The sequence below is a fragment of the Condylura cristata genome, unplaced genomic scaffold (assembly GCF_000260355.1).
Source record: "Condylura cristata isolate star-nosed mole 26May11 unplaced genomic scaffold, ConCri1.0 scaffold00022, whole genome shotgun sequence".
NCBI classification, from domain to species: Eukaryota; Metazoa; Chordata; class Mammalia; order Eulipotyphla; family Talpidae; genus Condylura; species Condylura cristata.
Genome location: NW_004567123.1, coordinates 31,732,775 through 31,748,873, shown reverse-complemented (window position 1 = coordinate 31,748,873; position 16,099 = coordinate 31,732,775). Strand labels below are relative to the sequence as shown.

Sequence of the window (16,099 nt, the reverse complement as noted above, 5' to 3'; positions counted from 1 at the left end):
CGCGGGAGGAGCGCCCCCCCGCGCGGGACAAGTACTCGGTGCTTCTGCCCACCTACAACGAGCGCGAGAACCTGCCGCTCATCGTGTGGCTGCTGGTGAAAAGCTTCTCCGAGAGGTAGCGACCGGCCGCCCTTCCCGAGCACTGACGGGGCCGGCAGTTGGCTGCGCGCGGCCGGTCCCCGGGGCGCCCGCGGGAAGCCTTGGGGCGGCCCGGCCCCCGCGAACGGCGGCGCGTCCTCTCGCTGCCCTCCCTCTCGGCGGCTCCTCTCCGCCCTCGGGGGTGGGGAGGTCTCTGCCGCTTCTGTCGCACCCCCACCCGCCTTCGCGGGGCCGACCTGTTCGGGGCGAGGCTGGAGGCCGGATCGCGCCTCCTCCAGCCCTTCGGGCCGGCTGCACCTGCGAGCGGGGCCGGGCGTCTTCCGCGGGGCACTTGCTCCCGCCCCGGCCGCTGCTTATGTAAGCTGAGGTTTGGGCTCCGCGGCCGGCAGCAGCTGCTGGGCCGGGCGGCCCGCCCGGGGCGAGCGGGGCGGCTTCGCGACCACTAGGTGTTGGATGCGACCGGACGAAGGACGGCCGGCAGTTCCCGTGTGAACGTCTTCTCTTTTTTTTTTGAGCTTGCAGGTCTTTCCTTATGCGCACATACACGAAGTCATTTCGAAACCCAGGCCGTATTCCATATGGCCGGGCAGTACTTTAACCGGTCACGTCCACGCGCGTGCTTCCCAGAGCTGCCCTGTTTTTCCCATTTTGCTTTTCTAGGGGAGGGGTGTTAGTCACTCCTTTCTCGCATTTGGAAGCGTGCTTGATGCAGTGAATGCGCCTTTATTCGCGGAATGTCGCTACGGCCATACCCGGGATAAAGTCGCGGTGGAATTGCTGGGTCGACAGAGATGTGTTTAAAATCGAGTTATTGCCGAGTTGCTGTCAAAAATAAATTGGACTGGCTTAGGATTCATCAGTTTTCACAGAGTCCCTGTTTCTCCGTCCACCAGCCTAGGGGAAATCCTGCTGTTTGGATTATGTTTTTTGGGAGGCTACCTGACCCTTCCATGCTTTTTAATGCATCCTTTTTCCTCCTACTTAGCTTTTATCTTATTTTGATTCGTACAGACTTTTCTCAAACTAGAGAAGGTATATACCAATCTTGTTCTGGTTTGCCTTTGACTAGATACTACAGCATTTTTTGCTCTTAACGTTTCGTTGTGGAGCAGTTTGTCTTCTAATGGCTTCTGGAGTGATACTTTCAGTAATTACCGAGTTTGAGAAAGGAAGCCAACTATTTTCTTGCTTTTAGTTAACTCTCAGCTCAGTTTGATTACTTTAAGCTATTTCACCATCGGGTAGTGTGTGGGTGTTTTGAAGTGGGAGGGGAGTAATTTTGTTTATGAATAGCTCTATTTGTTTTCTGAAGCATCTTTCAGCACATCAAGACAACATCTTACACGGGTTTGGGCTTGTATAGCACAAACTTACATTTAAGGCACAGAGGCAAGCTGACATTATATCTACTTGTAGAAAACAGATTGGCAGAGTTTTGCTTTTTTCCACAGTTACTGGGGCTCACATTTTTATGATCATTTAACAGTGGGATGTGTATTCTGGGTAATTGCCTAGTGTGAATTTCTTAAAGCAGTGTCGAGGGGAAGCAGAGTTGTGGCTTCAAGGGTTCACTCCTTTACCTTCCCCTTAAATTTCCCAGTAACATTGCCCAGTGTCTTCTCTAAGGGGCTTGCCGGGCCAACATCATACTGATCGTGTCTGCCTCCAGCTATTGTGTTGGCTGGTTTTTAGAACAGAAACTTGTGTAACATTAATGAAGAGTAACAGGGGGGTTGATACATTTGAATTATATTGAAGTCTTGTAATTTCCCTGCATTTTTTTTTTTTAAAATAAGAAAGTGGGAGTAATGGATACACCTATTTGAAATAGTGGTGCAAAGAAACTGTATTGCCTTTCCAAAGTGGATTTGTAAGGCGAAACTAAATCAAATTTGTCCCTTATGTTATTTAACTCTTACTCAGTTTTAAATGGACTTGACCCATTTGAGTTGTCTTTCAAACATACTATTGAAATATTTTGTATTACTGAGATTTTAAATTAAGGTTCTATAATTACACGTCCAAAGTAGGTAACTAAATTTTCATGTACTATACATTTTATGTATAATCACGATGTGATTTCATTTTAGTTAAACAGCATGTTTTCTGTGTCAGAATTTTATAGCACCTCAACACTTAACGATAACATTTTTCCAGCAACATGCTGAGTTTGGAAGCTAGTATTAAATATTTGATGTTTACTTCATCTGACAGTTGAAGTTTTCCTTAGTGATTAATGACAGTACGTTTCCACTTATACTAGTGAGGAATTGATCCTTTTAAGACTTCTCTAAGTTTACAGATACTGTTTTCAAACATTAATATAAACTTTTTTTTTAATTTAGTGGAATCAACTATGAAATTATAATCATAGATGATGGAAGCCCAGATGGAACAAGGGATGTTGCTGAACAGTTGGAGAAGATCTATGGGCCAGACAGAATTGTAAGTCACAGTAACATTTTTCTGTTGTATCAGTTATGTTTATATAAGGGTAAGATGAGAAATGAACAACTATTAAATTCAACCCATGACTAGAAACTGAAAGTACAAAGAGCAACTTGAGATTTAGATGCATTTTCGTTGTGCATGAGTGTTACATATTTTTTGATGAGTTGGGTGAGTGGTTGTTTTACTGTAAGATAATGAACCTCTGGATGAACACTTTATGACAGATTCTGGAGATTTTCTTGAAGTGTAAAACTAACACATGATGATAAATGGATAAGAAATACTATAGTACTAGGTTGTGAGTAATAGTGTGTATCTTGCTTTCTCTTCCTCCCTTTATATATTCTCAAACTTTTAGCAGTGACTGTTGCCTGCAGTTGAAAACCTGTCGCTAGGAAAGATGACTGTTTTCATGTGAAGCTATTGACTTTCAGAGCACTAGGAAGTTTATCTGTAGAATAGGGGTGCAACAACTTTGTGAGTCTGAAACTTCAGATTTTTCTTGTGTATCTTGAAGCTTGTTGTTTTTCAACAGAATTTATGCAGATGTGGAGTTCATTATCTTATGGCTTCACACCTTTTTTTTTTTTCACTCCTATGGATTTATACATATGTGAACTTACTTTAATCTCAACTTTGGATAATTGTTGGGCCAAAAGCATACAACTAAGTACAGACTTATTTAGAAGATATTTCTAGGCCCTGGGAATTTGGCATTTGTGAAAGCCAGCACCAGCATTCTCAGTCTCTTGACATTTGTAACCCAATGATTCTTCTCTGTGAGGGACTATCCTATGTATTACAGGATGTTTGGCAGCATTTTAGCAGCAACATCCTCCCTAGTTCATTTCACTTTGCTCAGTGAGTCATTATAATGATTGGTGATACACTTTGGCTGTTTGGCTAGATGACTATTTCTCCTCTTTGAGTTCCTTAGGCAGGGAAATATTTAATCTTTGTTCTTCTCTAAGACCTACAATGACTTGCATATGGGGAAAAGATTTTAATGTATCATGGTTCAGTTGAATTTTAATACTCTAGTTCAGGAATTTGCCATCCGTGGGCGCTAGGACTGCAGGAAGGAGGAGGAGGAGGCCAGTGGCACGCCCGTCCTCCAGAAACAGAAAAGCCAGACCTTGGCATCGTAGTTTCAGAAGCCCTCCAGACAAAAAGATAAAGCTAAACAATGCAGCCAGGGTTTGCATTTTTAAAAAAGTTTAGTAATTAATGGACAAAGAAAAGAAAATTTGACATTCATACTGGGAAGAGAACCCTAAAGTCATGTGTTGAAGTCAATAGTGATTGACATGAAGTCATTCCAAACAGAGCTAAGCTGATGGAGGAAGAGCGGTGTTAACCTTTAAAAGCACAAAGGGGATTGAGAAAATGTGGACATAACATATTTCAAGAAGACAGAAGGAGTTAAAGGCTGTTTTCCTTGGAAGCAATCAACAAGGAACTTTTAAAACGAAAAATCAAGAAATAGATGTAAACCACATTGTTTGCTTAGTTTCTGGTGGGTGACACCAGGGAAAGAAATGTTTAAAATTTCACTGTTGGGTATAAAAATGTTGCTTTTCCTTAAAAAACTGTCAACAATTTGCTTTGTTAGTAAACGGTGTTTTAGAAACTCTGCCAAAAGATGTTAGACATGTTTTACTTTCACCATCTAAGAAATAAAGATATATTTCTGTATAAGTAAAAAATGTTTTCAATACTCACATTTTTGATCATTTGTGTTAAAATGTTCTTTCTTATTCTCACAGCTTCTAAGACCACGGGAGAAAAAGTTGGGACTAGGTAGGTAGGATTTCTCACCCCTCATCTCTGCTCCTTTCCCTGGTATTATCCAGTGTATCCAGTGTATTTTCCTGATTTGGAAAGGGACCCAAAAGTGACCTCTTGTGGTTTTTAATGATCTTGATGACATTTAAATGGCTTAACTTATCTGTATCAGTCAAGGCCCACTCAGGAAAACTGAAACCACTGGCTACACAGGTGTAGGAGTCTCCGAGAAGCCCAAATGAAACCATGCGGCTACTCACGGTCACTTACAGCCTAGCTAGAGGTGGCCAGGACCCCAGACTAGCCAGAAAGTAATAGGTGGTAGATACCTGGCAGCAGCTGGAACCAGGGAGGACATCCTCCAGTACTGGGAGGCAGAGAAAGAACACTCAGATTTTACCCGATCTCCTCACAATCTTCCCATGCCTCCCAAGGTGGTTCAGAAGCCACTTGGTAAAGAGAACCTGAGAAAAACAGTTCCTGCGACAGAGAACAGAGGATGGGAAGGCCGGAAAATGGATTGAGGGTGCATATCTTGGAAAGCTTTTCCAGTTGAAACCTGTTGGGGGGGGCGGGGAGGTGAGTTGCATCTGTGGAAATGGGCCATAGTGCTGAGAAGAGCAGAAGCAGGGAGGAAACTAGCTAAGTAGAAACACCAGAAGCTGGAGGTTGGCGAAGACAACATGGAATTGAGAGATGTTTTTGTTTGAAAGTCAATGTGTATTTTTTAGTAGTTAACAATTTCCCATTCAAATATATATTTAGTATTTCTGAGGATTTTCTTTAATGACTTCATTTTCATTTTTAGGAACTGCCTATATTCATGGAATGAAACATGCTTCAGGAAACTACATAATCATTATGGATGCTGATCTCTCACACCATGTAAGTGGTGTATTTCTTTGTTGGCTGTTTCTCATAGTCTTAACTCTTTTTACTGACTCATTGTTTATTTTTTTCTAAATTTCAGCCAAAATTTATTCCTGAATTCATTAGGTAGGTATTTCGAATATTTGAAAGAATTACGACTCAAATAATTTATATTTATTGTGAGCTTTCTTACTTTTCACTCATCATTATTAAAAATGTTATTTTAAATGCTATGAAAAAAGCAACACCAACATAAGTAGAGTACTAAATGATGTATATGAGGACAGACTAATCAAAATGGACAATTTCTTCATATTTAAACTCTTTCAGACCAAAGAAAAAAGATGGAAAGCAACTGCTTTGTTAAATGGATCTAAGCCGTGTGTCAAAAGCATAAAGTACTGTGACCAAAGCGTACATTTCACAAATGCCAGTGATTCATCATTAGGATCTGTCAGCATAACTGATTTATCACATTAACAAAGAAAGCAGCACAGATAAGCTAACAGATGCTAAAAGGTATTTCATGAGATTCACTGACCATTTCCAATAAGAACTTTACAGTAGAAATAATAAGCAGCCACTTACATGACAGATAACCTAGTGCTATTAAGAATATCTTGTTAAATGGTGAAATGATAAGTCCAATAAACTCAAGCTAGGCATACCAGCTATCATTAAACAGATTTTAGGTAATGCAGTCAAAAAAGAATTCAGTTGAAATATCAGGAAGGAATATAAAATGTATTTATATGTAGGTTCTGTAATAATTTACTTAGAAAACTCAAGTGACCCATGAAAGCTCTCGTAATTTCAGTTAGGAAGTTGATTGTTCTGAATTCAAGCTGATCCACAAAAACAAAATTAGATTATGTCACTTCCCCATTTAGAATACTTGAGGGAGTTCCCATTTACACACAGAGAAAAAAGTCCACACTTGTTCTTTTGCCACTCAAATCTCTATGGTGTGACTCCTTCTGTTTCTGACCTCAGCTTGTACCCTCCCCTTTTCCTCTCTAAGCCACAAGCATATTCCTTTCATTTCTGCCTTCATGTGGAGTGCCCTGTTCCCTTTTGCCTGAGATAGTCTTTCCTGATTCCTTAATAGCCAACTGCTTCTCAGCCTTTGATCTCTGCATAGACACCTCAGAAATACCTTCTCTGCCTATATCTGCACACAAAAGCCCCTTTGATTGGATGAGAAAATGGAGTCAGTGGAGTAGGAAATTAGTGAAAGATACAAACAGGACAGATGTAGAAGAAATTACAAATGGTTAATAAGCCTAAAAGAGGGCATTTCCCCTGGGATATGGTCAGGAAAAGGCATTAAAATAACGGTCACTTTTTTTGTTACCTATTAATTTGTCAAATTTTAAAAATTACTCAGCACTACAATAAGTGCTGAAAATAGACATTAAGTTGTAGAAAATAGAGATAACTGAGTTATTGCTAAAGGACAGGTGAGTTGTCTCACCTTTTTGGAAAATAATTTGAGATACCTGTTAAGAGTTAAAAATACTCATGGAAGTGTTGGCAGTTCTCTTAAATATCACTTTGGGGAGTAAGAACCAAGAGATACATTTATTTTTAAGGACATGTATTATGTGTAATAAACACAGCTCACTGTGTTTATGTTGGGAGGGAGCACCACGCAAACAGCCACGGAAGTATCCAGTTCACATGGATACTTGATAAGTTTTTAAAAATGGGGAAATTCTCTCTTGACAGATAGGCTGTCCCTGATGCCATGATGTATATTGTTGACAGAAAAAAAAGCAAGTTGCAAAATGTATTGTTTATTTATTGCTTCCAGTTTTGTAGAAGTGCCCAGGAAAGCTGAGGGGTGTGGAAAGGGGAGGGTGCTTTGGATATTTATAAGTGTTATCCTCTTATAAACAGAGAGGACTGAAGGGCTGTGAGTAATTTAACAATGTGTGTTAGTGGACAAGAACAGAATGGCAGGGGAGAATTAGAAAAGCTTATAGTCTTACTAAACCGATTTTAGTGTAGTTTCACATGGTCCAATTAGATCAATTTGAAGTTTGAAAAATTAAGGAAAAATAGAGGAAAAACTATTGTATTGATTCATCTGTTACCTTGGCATGCTTTTTCTTTGTGAGTCTTAAAATTTCTTTTTGTGTAGCTCATGAAAGTAACTATGGAAAACTTTGATAGCTTTTTATAATTCACAGCTAATTTGTTTTTTCTGTAGGAAGCAAAAGGAGGGTAATTTTGACATTGTCTCTGGAACTCGATACAAAGGAAATGGAGGTGTATATGGCTGGGATTTGAAAAGAAAAATAATCAGGTACACACATGATGTTCGAAGTCGTCTCTATCTTTTAGTGTAACTGCCAATGACAGGTGTTTGGATTAAATTACCATGCTGACTTGGGATTTGTGGAGTCACTTTGTAGCTTTTGAAAAGTATTCCATGTAACTTCTTACCTATAATTTTTCCTGTGGTGAGGGTATTTATTTGAGATGTTTGTCATTAAGGAAAGTTCATCATAAATGTTTGAACCTTTGGTAGAATTGGTACTAGCTCAGCAAACTTACTCTATCATATTATTCTAGCATACCTTCAGTTTTAATTTGTGTACTGTTACACATTTGGACTACATAAAATAGCTTTTTCTCCTTTTTATCATTTTATGTAAATAAGATGCTTCATAATTTCAACTTTACTAAGCAGCATAAAGTAGTGAGGTTTTGGAGTCAGATCTGGGTAGAAACCTGATTGGCATTTGAGTCTCTTGTGACACCATGCTGTTTCACCTTCCCTAACCTTTCTGCACCATACAGTGCCTTAAAGTGGATTTTGTTTTTCATGAGTCTGTGGAATGATTGGTGGTTCCTTTGCTGGTTTCCCTGGGCTGGGCCATGCCACTTCCTTAGCTGAAGCATCACCTGTGCTGGGAGCTACAGTGTGTCCTCATTCATCTGTCCCAGTCAGTGCTGGTTATTGACTTGGGCACTTCAGTTCTCCCGCCTATGGTCTCTCACCTCTGGAAAGTTACTCTTCACTCCCTCTTCTTCCCCTGGTATCCTGAGGGCAGCAGCTGAGTATACAAAGACTGCAGTTGCCAGGCCTTTTAATGTAGTCTCAGGGATTAGCCCAGCGTCAGACTTTGGTCAAAATAAGCCCATAATCAAAGTGGGTGAAATAGAAACTGCCTCTTGATGAAAGACTCTCTAAAATATTCATTTAGTCTGTATCATCTGCTTTTCAGAGTTGTTGGGAAGATCAATTTGTATCTGTAAGGAATCTCCATATCTTACTGCTTTTTCACAACAACTGTTTAAATTACTAATTCTGCTACCTTTGATCACTCCATTTCTGTTGAATTTTGTTAAGTTCATAGTTTTACTCTTAACTTCGGAGCCTTAGGCACTCATTGAAAACATGAAGGCTCCTCAGCCCTCAGTGAAGTTAAAGGGTTGGCTAAAACAGTGGTTTTCAATCCTGCTGACCACTTGATGGTGCAGGGAGAAAAGGTGCTTCCTGTTCATCTGCACACACACTGCCGACCTGGCAGTGTCACCAGAGGTGGGGCAAAGGCATCATCAGCATTTTCTCCCCAGATGATTGTATTGTGCTGCCAAGGTTAAGTCTAACGAGAGAGTGATCGCTCGGGTCTTACTGAGTCTGGTCATTGCAGCTGTTATTTAAAATTAGGAAGATCCATTCAGAGGCAGCTGGCAGTTTTTAGTCGGTTCGTGTAGTTGTGCAGGCATACCACATTTTGTTAGGTTGAGCAGATGCTGCTTTTTTAACATGGACATTTGTGGCTACCCTCTGTGAAGCGTCTCAAGACGTGCTCCAACAGCAAGTGCTCACTTGTCTATTCAGATTTAATGACAGCATGCACAGTCATAGTTAGGTGTAATGCTATTACTGCACATTTAATAGGCCACATTTCATTGTAAACATAATTTTCATATGTAACTAACATACCTCTGATGATTTGCCTCATGGCGGTGGTCTGGAACAGAACCTTCAATAGTCCCGAGGCGCACCTGTATCTATCATTAGTGGCTAATATCTGCAGTGCCTTAGGTCATAAGCTCTTAAGAGCATATAAGCACTTGCTTACGGTCTCATTAGTAGGCTACAGAAGAACTAGGACCCAAGTTTGTCGGACTCCTGCTGTGTTTTAATGAAAAGACTCCAATCAAAAACTCATGACTTTGAATAGTTGTACTACAGATACATACATGGACACACAAATACACGTTGTTTTAAAAACAAATAAATGGCCTCCCTGGTGGCTCAGGGGTTAAAAATAGTGCTGTTTAATAGGTCTCCTTGAATGTTACAGTGAATAAAAATTCCTATTCTCTGAAAACTAAGGAATAACAGATTTCCTTTTTACTGACTAAAAATTTCTTTTGTGCTATAGACTAACATTTTTGTGAGTAGTGTTGCACTTATGAGACCAGAGTAGAGTTTTTAGCATGCTGTCTTGGTTATGTTTCTCTTGTTTAGAATCTGTTTTATTTGACAGCCGTGGGGCCAACTTTATAACTCAGATTTTGCTGAGACCAGGAGCATCTGATTTAACAGGAAGTTTCAGGTACAGTAAAAACTGGTGGGGTCTGATTTTGAAGAAGACATAGAGTAGGCTCCATGGGTTGCTGAGATAGGGGCTTAGGTTTTCTTCCCGGTTCTCCTAGTCACATCATCAAAGGGCCCTTTTTAGTGGTGTATGGCCTATGAGAACCTGTGGTGAGTGAGCAGGGTGATCTCTATAGATTTAGAATGCTGAGTGCCTGCCCGCTGTGTCCAAGCACTGAACAAGAGCCCAAGCCTCAAACCTCATGGCGGACTATGAGGCCTCCAGCTGCATAAAACAAATACGGTGTCACATGGGGCTTTGTGATGAGAGAGGAAAACCCAACAGGGAGAGCAGGAGCTAGGGTGTCTCCTTGCCACCGGAACTACACGGGGCTTAGAGGAGGAAATGAGGAAGATTAAAGTTCAGCTTCTCTCTAGGCAGAGTACATTAATTGTCCGAAGGTCACATGAGATTTACGGGGTCTGTTCCATTTTCAAAACAAGAATCCCTGAAAGGCTAGAGTGTGACATGACCTTTTAATAGCAAAAACCATTTGGATCCTAACTATTTATTGGCTGATACGGTTTTCATGACCAATTTTTTTTTTGCTATTAGCCAGAGTGTTGGGGATGCTGTGGTGGGGCAAATGGGGGTAGAGAGAAGAGAAACATCTTACAGAATGACTATTTGGGTAGTAAAGCTTGTGTCTTCAAGGACATACCCTGTCCCAGTTTTCAGAGAACAGCCGAAACACAGTCCCATCTGTCACCGTCCTTCCCACCCCCTAGCCCCAGTCTTCCCTCCCCTAAAACCCCCTTTCACAGATGTCTTACAGTTTCTAGCTTAACCAGAACCACCAAAACAAAAAAAAGGTGCCTGAAACACAGCAGATGACTTAATGTCATTGAAAAAATGTGATCACATCAGGTTCTTCTCACTTTGAATTTACTCCAGACATTGTTTTGGATTCTCACGGAAGCTGTGTGGGTAAAGGAGACACTCTGAGACCCCTAGGGTCCCTCTAAGGGCTTCCTGTGTTTTAAACCCACTTGAAAGCTTAAGGAGCTCCTGAAGAAGGTGATTGGGTTCAGCCATAGGCTTCTGGCTCTCTGTTAATGCTCTGTGTTGACCTGCAGTGCATCTCAAGCTAGTACCCTGCCCATTGGAAGTGTGCCCTCAATGGGGTAGCTGAACCCCACCAGGATGGCGTCAGTCCTAGTTTCTGTCATAACATAGCTTAACCAAGCCCATCTCAAGGAAGCAAACTCAGTAATGAACATTTATGAGAAAATACATGTCAGTTTCTGGGTTCTTTCTTGTCATCTAATTTATACTGTTACTTAATCTGTCCACTATTGTTATAGTATTTGGGAGAGTTTCTCTTTCAAAGCAAAATTAAAAAAAATTAAAGACAAAAAAATAATTTACGGTGTATTTATAATTTCTGTAGTATGATAAGATGTTAACAATTCATTTTCAAATTTAACTCAGATTGGTTGCCAAGTATTTCATGACCTTTCAATTCAGGACAAATGTAGCATAGTCATCAGCTGTGGCAAACTTTTTTATATACAAATTATGAAAAGAAAATTAAATTCTTGAAAGGTAAAGATAAGTGTAGCAATGTATTTATCCAAGTGTTGGTATATTTTCTTACAGATTGTACCGAAAAGAAGTTTTACAGAAATTAATAGAAAAATGTGTTTCTAAAGGCTACGTTTTCCAGATGGAGATGATTGTTCGAGCAAGACAGCTGAATTATACTATCGGTGAGGTATGTGCAGCTAGTGGTAAAGAGTGTTCTGTACTCTCTATTCCTCAGAAAGACACGTGAAGGTTGTAGACTGTAAGCTTATTAAACTTGCTATAATGTGGAAGACTTCACTTGTTTAGAATGTTCACGAAAATTCCCTCTCAGATATGTTCAACCATATATTTAGACCACTAACCAAAAAGAGCATTTTAAATAAAAGTTACTGATACTTCATCCTTGCCCTTTCTACACGGTATTATAGGATGAACCTATCTGCTGCTTTTTCTTTTGTCATCACCAGTGACCGCTCCATTGATGACAACTCCATTTGCTCACTGCCTTCAAGAAAAAATAAAATAACTTATTGTAGATACTGTAATATCTACAGCTAGTGAGGAGCCCTTAGGGAAGTTTCCTCATTTAACATTAATCCTATTCAGAGTCAGAAAAAAGCCAGCCTAGAATGCCACATCTCTCAAGGAGGTTATACTTAATACTTCCTTGAGACTTTAGTATTAAATTTAACTTAATATTAAAACATAGTGACAGGAAAATTTGATAACTGTAAGCCATTTTACTTTGGGAGTATATGTTTTCCCTCAAAGTGCAGTCTAAAAGTTGAGGAAACCACTTCACTATTCAGTGACTTTCAAACAGTTTGTAGGTATGGTTCCTACGGCCTTTTTTTTTTTTACAAAAAAAAAAAACCTGCATGTTTGATTCTAAGCGTGGATCTAAATGATCGCTGTTAAGAATTCCCTAGTCCTGAACTTAACTTGGAGGACTTGCTGTCTTGGGACTGAACCCTGTCCTTGTGGTAGTGACTGTGTGATTGCTATGCTTCCTTTCTGATTTGTTGGAAAACTGACAACCTATATCTTTCCAACTAGGTTCCAATATCATTTGTGGACCGAGTTTATGGTGAATCCAAGTTGGGAGGAAATGAAATAGTCTCTTTCTTGAAAGGATTATTGACTCTTTTTGCTACGACATAAAAGAAAGTTACTTATTTATACTTATGTTCATTTCAATTTAAAAATAAAAGAAGCCTGGTTGCTGACTTTTGTAAAATGTACTCTTAGAGCATAAATAATAAGGTAAGGTAAATTTCATGCAAATCTTTTTCCTGAAGAAACTCCAATTTATACTTCAAATTAAATTAGAAAAATGAGAAGTGTTCTCAGTTTTTGTTTACATTTTGCTTTATTAAGACAAATAAATGTGTATGGTTTTGCATAAAATACTGCTGCTTAGAGTATGTGAATGAAAAAGTTCTTACATAGGGAAGATTTAGAAATATTTATAAAACTGGAATCATAGCCCTTTGTACCTAGTAGATGTCAGACTAGGAATGCTAATTTTCATGGAATATATGTTGCTGTTTATAAACTAAAAAAGAAAAACACATCTCTGCCCTTTAAAAATGTACCTGAAAGAGAGTGTAAAACATATATTAAGATCAGGATTTTAGTTTGGGCCTTGATGACTGTTGAATTGATGAAGCATTTCATCTGTCAAAGCAAGTCTGAAATATAGTGAATTGGAAACAGCTTGATGTTGACTGCATGGAGGTTTTTCCCCCTGTCTAAGCAGTAACTGCTATCAGTGATAAAAAGTGTTGATAATATTAAGACATAAACTTAGCTACTATACTACTTCTTAGACATTTTACTAAATTATATAAAATAGGTTCTTCTCAAACCCTTTCTTAATATTACTTAGAGCCCTCAATAACGCATACATTATTAGAAACTTGACAAATCCTTTCCCTAAGGTTCTTTTCTCCATTGAGAAAGAGTTCTGCATTTATGTGCAGGTAAAGTTGCTCAAAAAGACAGCACAAGCATTTCTGTTTACCTGCCTCCTTTAAGTAGCTTATTTCTAAAAAAGACAATTACTAGCTGTAGTACCTTTTGGTATGCAGTATCTTTTACAATCTTAGTTAAGGTATGCTTTGTGCAAATCAAGTTGACTTTCCCTTGCAAATGAAAGGAAGACGTTGTCTTAAGTTATTTAATAAGCCTAGTTAGTGAACATTATTCCTAACTGCATTAGTCTGGCTTAATTTGGCTGTCGACAAAACTTTAAGTCTGTTTGCCATTTGTTTCTCTTAACAGAATTTCATACCAGAAATCACTACCAGAGTACAAGACCCAGGTGTCATTTTACATATTAACATTCTCATAGTTGCATCCATAGGCCGGCCACCTTAGGCCCACTGTTCTGTTTCCCTTTTACCCAGAGTTGTGCGACTGGCTGTCAGGAATGTGCCTCCCTTGGGGAAGTGACTTCTGGACTTAATAACTAAAGAATTCATTGTTGTTCTGATAAAACTTATTTTAAGTACTATTTAACAGTAGAGATGCGGTACTTAAGAGTTTAAAGTCTATTCTCTGTCATCTAAAAACCAAGAGGTTTTTATTGTCTATTTTGTGGAGCAGAGATTCAGTAACTACCTCAGAGAAACCCAATATATAGTGTCGCTTTCTCAGATCTAACTGCAGTAGATAAACTTTTTAGTCTTTCCAGTTTTTTCCCACAAGCATTACAGCACTATCACTGCTGGAATTTACAGTGAAGTATTTGAGTATGAGGACATTCGCCATTTGGAAGTTATTTAGAGAAGAATCTAGACTATTTGGATGCATTTTTGTAGTAGATCTGGTGACTTAAAACACAAACTTTTCTAAACGTTTACATGTGAAGCCAGCATCCTTTTTACTTGGTAAATGAGACAAAGATGAAATCCAGATGATCTTCCTATGTATGATCACTGTATGAAATCGAAGTCTTTGCTTATTTCCTATCACTTTGTGCCTGTCTTCTGGACCATGTGGTTGGAGTCTTCATCTTTTCCTCTAAATGAATGAACGCCCTTGATTTTTCTTACTTTCTGCACTTTCCTTGAAATAACGATTAAGCTTTCAAAGATTTTACCTATATGCCTATATTTTATTATTTGTTTCAAAGACTTTGTCACAATTTCAGCATTTAATGGCATGTAGTGTGTTGGATGAAACAGCTTGTTAAACTCCTAGCCATTGAGACCTACGTACGTGTCCTCTTTCAGCTCAGAGCTGTGGGGGTGGGACATACTGTTCTAAACTATTTCAAGTTGAAGTAACAAATCGCAAACGATACGTACCTATAGAGCACAATTTAACGCAGCCTTGGTTGATCCTTCCATTGCACTTGTACTTTTCAGTGCATCCAGCCAGCGGGCACTCAGATACACTATGGAAAGTGGCTTCCAAACTGCTGAGAGCCAGGTGTTGGTTGGGGTTGAACTGAATTGAGGAAGAGAAGCCCCACAGTGGAAGCATGGTTTCTAAGGATCCTGGTGGTGGTCCGTTAGCAACATCGTTCTCGTCCTTAGGCCTCACCAGCTTGGTGTGCTCAAAACGTTAGTCTCATCTGTTCTCTTTAGGCCAAAGGAAGAGTTCCTCACTGTGGCTGGGAAGAAAGGCCAGCGCTGGCCACTGAGTACCCCTCCGCGCCAGGAGGGGGGCAGCTCCCTAGTGGCTCTTCTCAAGGCGAAGTGTGAAGCACGAGGCCCTCACACCTCATTTAAGGCAGAGCCCGCAGGCGTGGTGGTGTCCCTGCCCTTCCCTCGGCTGCCTAGCAGTGAGCGCACCCGCCTCCCGGCACGTGGAGCCGCCCGGCTGCCCGCACGCCCCCTCCCGCCAGATGTAGTCCAGGCCCAGCTGGGCCCGCGCAGGGATCCCCAGCGCGGCCACCTGACTGAGTGCTGGGCGTGCTGCGGCCCGCTGCTGGTGCCTCCGCCGCCGGCGCTGCGGCCGGAGGAAGGCGGCCGCCGTGCACACGGACCCTGGAAGCGCACTGCAGCCATTATCCACGGCGCCTCCTAGTGGGTCAATGGCAAATCTGGTTCTCGCGAGAGCTTCTCCTCAGTGGGGATTATATAATCTCCCTCAGGCGGGGGCTAGGGGGCTTGTGCCACCTTCCTGCAGGGAAACTTCAGGGCCCACCCCGGTGGAGTCAGAGTGGTCCCTGGGGGCCCAGGGGAAGGGGGACTGTCCCCCACTGCCCCCCCCATGGACAATGAGTCCTCTTATGCTAATGAGCTCTTACGTCACTTCCGCTCTTTCTCGGCCGCCATTTTGGCTAGGGCAGGTTCGGGGACTCGCTCCGAGGCGCTTGTATTGTCTGCTGAGGGGAGACGCGGGATCAGCCCCCTCCCCCGCCCGTGGCCGCCGCCGCCGCCGCCGGCCCGGTCTCCCCTCCGCCGCCCGCCGGGATCCATGAGCTGAACTCCCGCCCCCCCGGCCGCCGCCATCTTGTGCCCCCTCCCCCTCCCGCCGGCCGCGCTCAGGGGGATTTTCGCGTCTCCTCAGACACAGCTCCCTCTCTCGGTCCCCGCCGCGGAGGAGCGACAGGAGCGCGGCCGCCGCCGCCCGCCTGCCCGCGCCGGTGAAGCCGCCGCTCCCACACCCTCCGTCTCCTCCCTCCGCCCCTCCTTTGTCTGCACCGCTCGACGACGCTGCCGCCGCCGCCGCCCGCGCGGGGACTGGAGGGGCCACTTTTGCCGCCCAGCAGAGAGCCGGTGAGGCCGCCGCCGCCC

General features: G+C 41.7%; 1 protein-coding gene across 1 annotated transcript; it reads left to right on the top strand.

Moving 5' to 3' along the window:
• Positions 1–2: 2 nt before the first annotated feature.
• Positions 3–12,750, top strand: DPM1 (dolichyl-phosphate mannosyltransferase polypeptide 1, catalytic subunit; the record flags this gene model as incomplete). The annotated part of the gene is made up of 9 exons (XM_004687481.2): positions 3–115; positions 2,445–2,544; positions 4,317–4,350; positions 5,144–5,220; positions 5,306–5,331; positions 7,418–7,513; positions 9,714–9,782; positions 11,424–11,538; positions 12,408–12,750. Coding segments are annotated over 9 exons (735 nt in total), but the record flags the coding sequence as incomplete, so codon positions are not given.
• Positions 12,751–16,099: the final 3,349 nt, after the last annotated feature.